General features: G+C 42.5%; 1 protein-coding gene across 1 annotated transcript in view; it reads right to left on the reverse strand.

Moving 5' to 3' along the window:
* The window catches only part of USH2A (usherin), a 756,200-nt gene that overhangs the window by 5,532 nt on the left and 748,614 nt on the right, over positions 1-2,054 (reverse strand). The window contains exon 71 of the mRNA XM_019516454.1: positions 531-755. Coding sequence (XP_019371999.1) covers positions 531-755 — 225 coding nt within the window. The remainder of the gene's footprint in view (positions 1-530; positions 756-2,054) is intronic.

The following is a 2,054-nucleotide window of genomic DNA, read 5'->3' on the forward strand; positions in this document are numbered from 1 at the left end:
GCCATGGCAATGAGCTACAGTAGGTATGAGGATGGGGAATGCCTTGACAGGTGTGCTGTGGAAAATCTGTATTACTGTAAGTGTACCTTGGTCTGGAAAATGTTGGGAAACTCTGGTGTATGAAGTCTATATGCTTTAATTGGCATTGTTCCACTAGGTGGCTCTGTGCCTAAAAATTACGCAACGTAATTCTCAGCATTGCAGTACCTTAGTCCTTTTGTGAATCTAGCCCCTGCTGCCTAACACTGGACCATGATCAAAATATAGGCAGCTGTGGGCCTTCCAACTAGGAGATATTTGGTGAACTTTTGCGAGGCAGGTTAGCACCTCCACAAGTAAATGGTAGTTGAGTAGAGGTTTTGAAAATGTCAGTATTGGACATGGTTGCCTAAATCGTCTTACGGATCTAGCTTTGGGTACTTTCTGAAAATGTCCCCAGCATCTTGTTAAATAATGAGCTGCCAGAATACTGACTGTCCGTGAACTAGCCACAGTGCATGACACTGTAAAGGTAAACCAAAAGAGCTTACCAGACTACTGTCATGGCTGTGTATAATGGTATCCCACACAGAATCTTCTATTAGAGACTTTTTATCATAGACATCAATAAGTTGGCTGACACTGCGATGCAGAGAACTTCGGGAGTAAGTACGACTCATCTGCCTTTGACTTGGTAGCCGAAGGACAGAAGCACTTTGGTGGCTCCGATTACTCGTAGGAGATGCAGGTCCTGGAAGTTTTGTATCTGCTAAGCCCTGGAAATATGTACACAACAGTAGTTTGAAAAAAGCAATATCACAGCTATTGCTTATTGATATTTCAGTCAGTGCTAAACTTTATCCTTGGAAAGTACAACCTCTGCAGCCAAGTTGGTGGATTTCATAATAAGGCAACACATGTTAATGGTGGAGTTTTAGCCTGATAACAGAACACAGTATTGGTCATTAACACTAGCTCTAGCTATTGTTCCCTGTGGAAACAATGGCTTGCTGCAATGCGGTTTAACAAGGTGATCTCTTGAAGATCTCCTGTTAAGTACACAATTCATGCATGTCACTACAGTAATTGCCATCCCATTTTGAACCCAGAGATAGACATCCTATGAAATACTTCCAAGGTTAGTAGGGGCTTGGCATATCTGACATTAGATAATACCCAGAAATCTCAGCAACTGTTATATGCTTGTGACCTGGGTATAAACTATTCTCCCCTTTGCTCCTACCTGCAGTCTTATTCTGAACATTTACATTTTCCTATTTTCCCAGAGTTGTGTATTTGGAGGTGGGGAGGGACACATGTTAAACCACTTTTAAGTGGAGCCTCCAAGGTTTCTGCTGGAATAATGAAACTCAACAGTTATGCATTACAGGCATGCAGCTATGTGCTTGTTACGTGGATCCTAGACAGCAAAGGATATGCACCATGCTGGATACAAAGAGCCAGATCCTAGTCTGCTTATTACCTGTGTAGAACCCTATTCCAGCCAACTCAAGTTCCTGAAACACTATTACTTTTGACACAGCTTCACCTTGTCCTATGGCTGCATGCATAGGTATGTTTACTACACAGTAACAAGACTCTTCTCTAGAAAAAGTGAAGGAGATAAATGGCATATGGTCTTATACCCCTATAATTCACTCCATGCCAGCATAAAGTTACTTGTCAGAAAGTGAGAAGTAACTATACGCTACGGTGTGGGTTGTGTATCTGCTGCCTTTGCCAATTTCATCCTTCAGTAGCCCTTTGCTCCCAGCAAACTGGCTCCCTTGCCTGCTAGGGGCCAGGAACTGTAAGAGCACCTGAAACCAGCAGAAAACTTAGGAGACCAGATTACTTCTTACTATAAATATACTACAGAGTAAAACCTTGGGTAAACTATCCTGGAGTAAGGATGTAAATGCATAACATGCAGTAAATCACAAAGAGCACTAAGGATGCCACCCACCTTCCGCATTCTTAGTTTTTCAGGGATTTGAGCAGAGTAGAATAGCATCACAGTGACGGCCTTGTTACACAGCAAGTTTAGGCAGCTTCTGGAGCTCTTAAACCCTGAA

The sequence above is a fragment of the Gavialis gangeticus genome, unplaced genomic scaffold, assembly GCF_001723915.1.
Source record: "Gavialis gangeticus isolate Ggan-Ray unplaced genomic scaffold, GavGan_comp1, whole genome shotgun sequence".
In the NCBI taxonomy this organism is placed as follows: domain Eukaryota; kingdom Metazoa; phylum Chordata; order Crocodylia; family Gavialidae; genus Gavialis; species Gavialis gangeticus.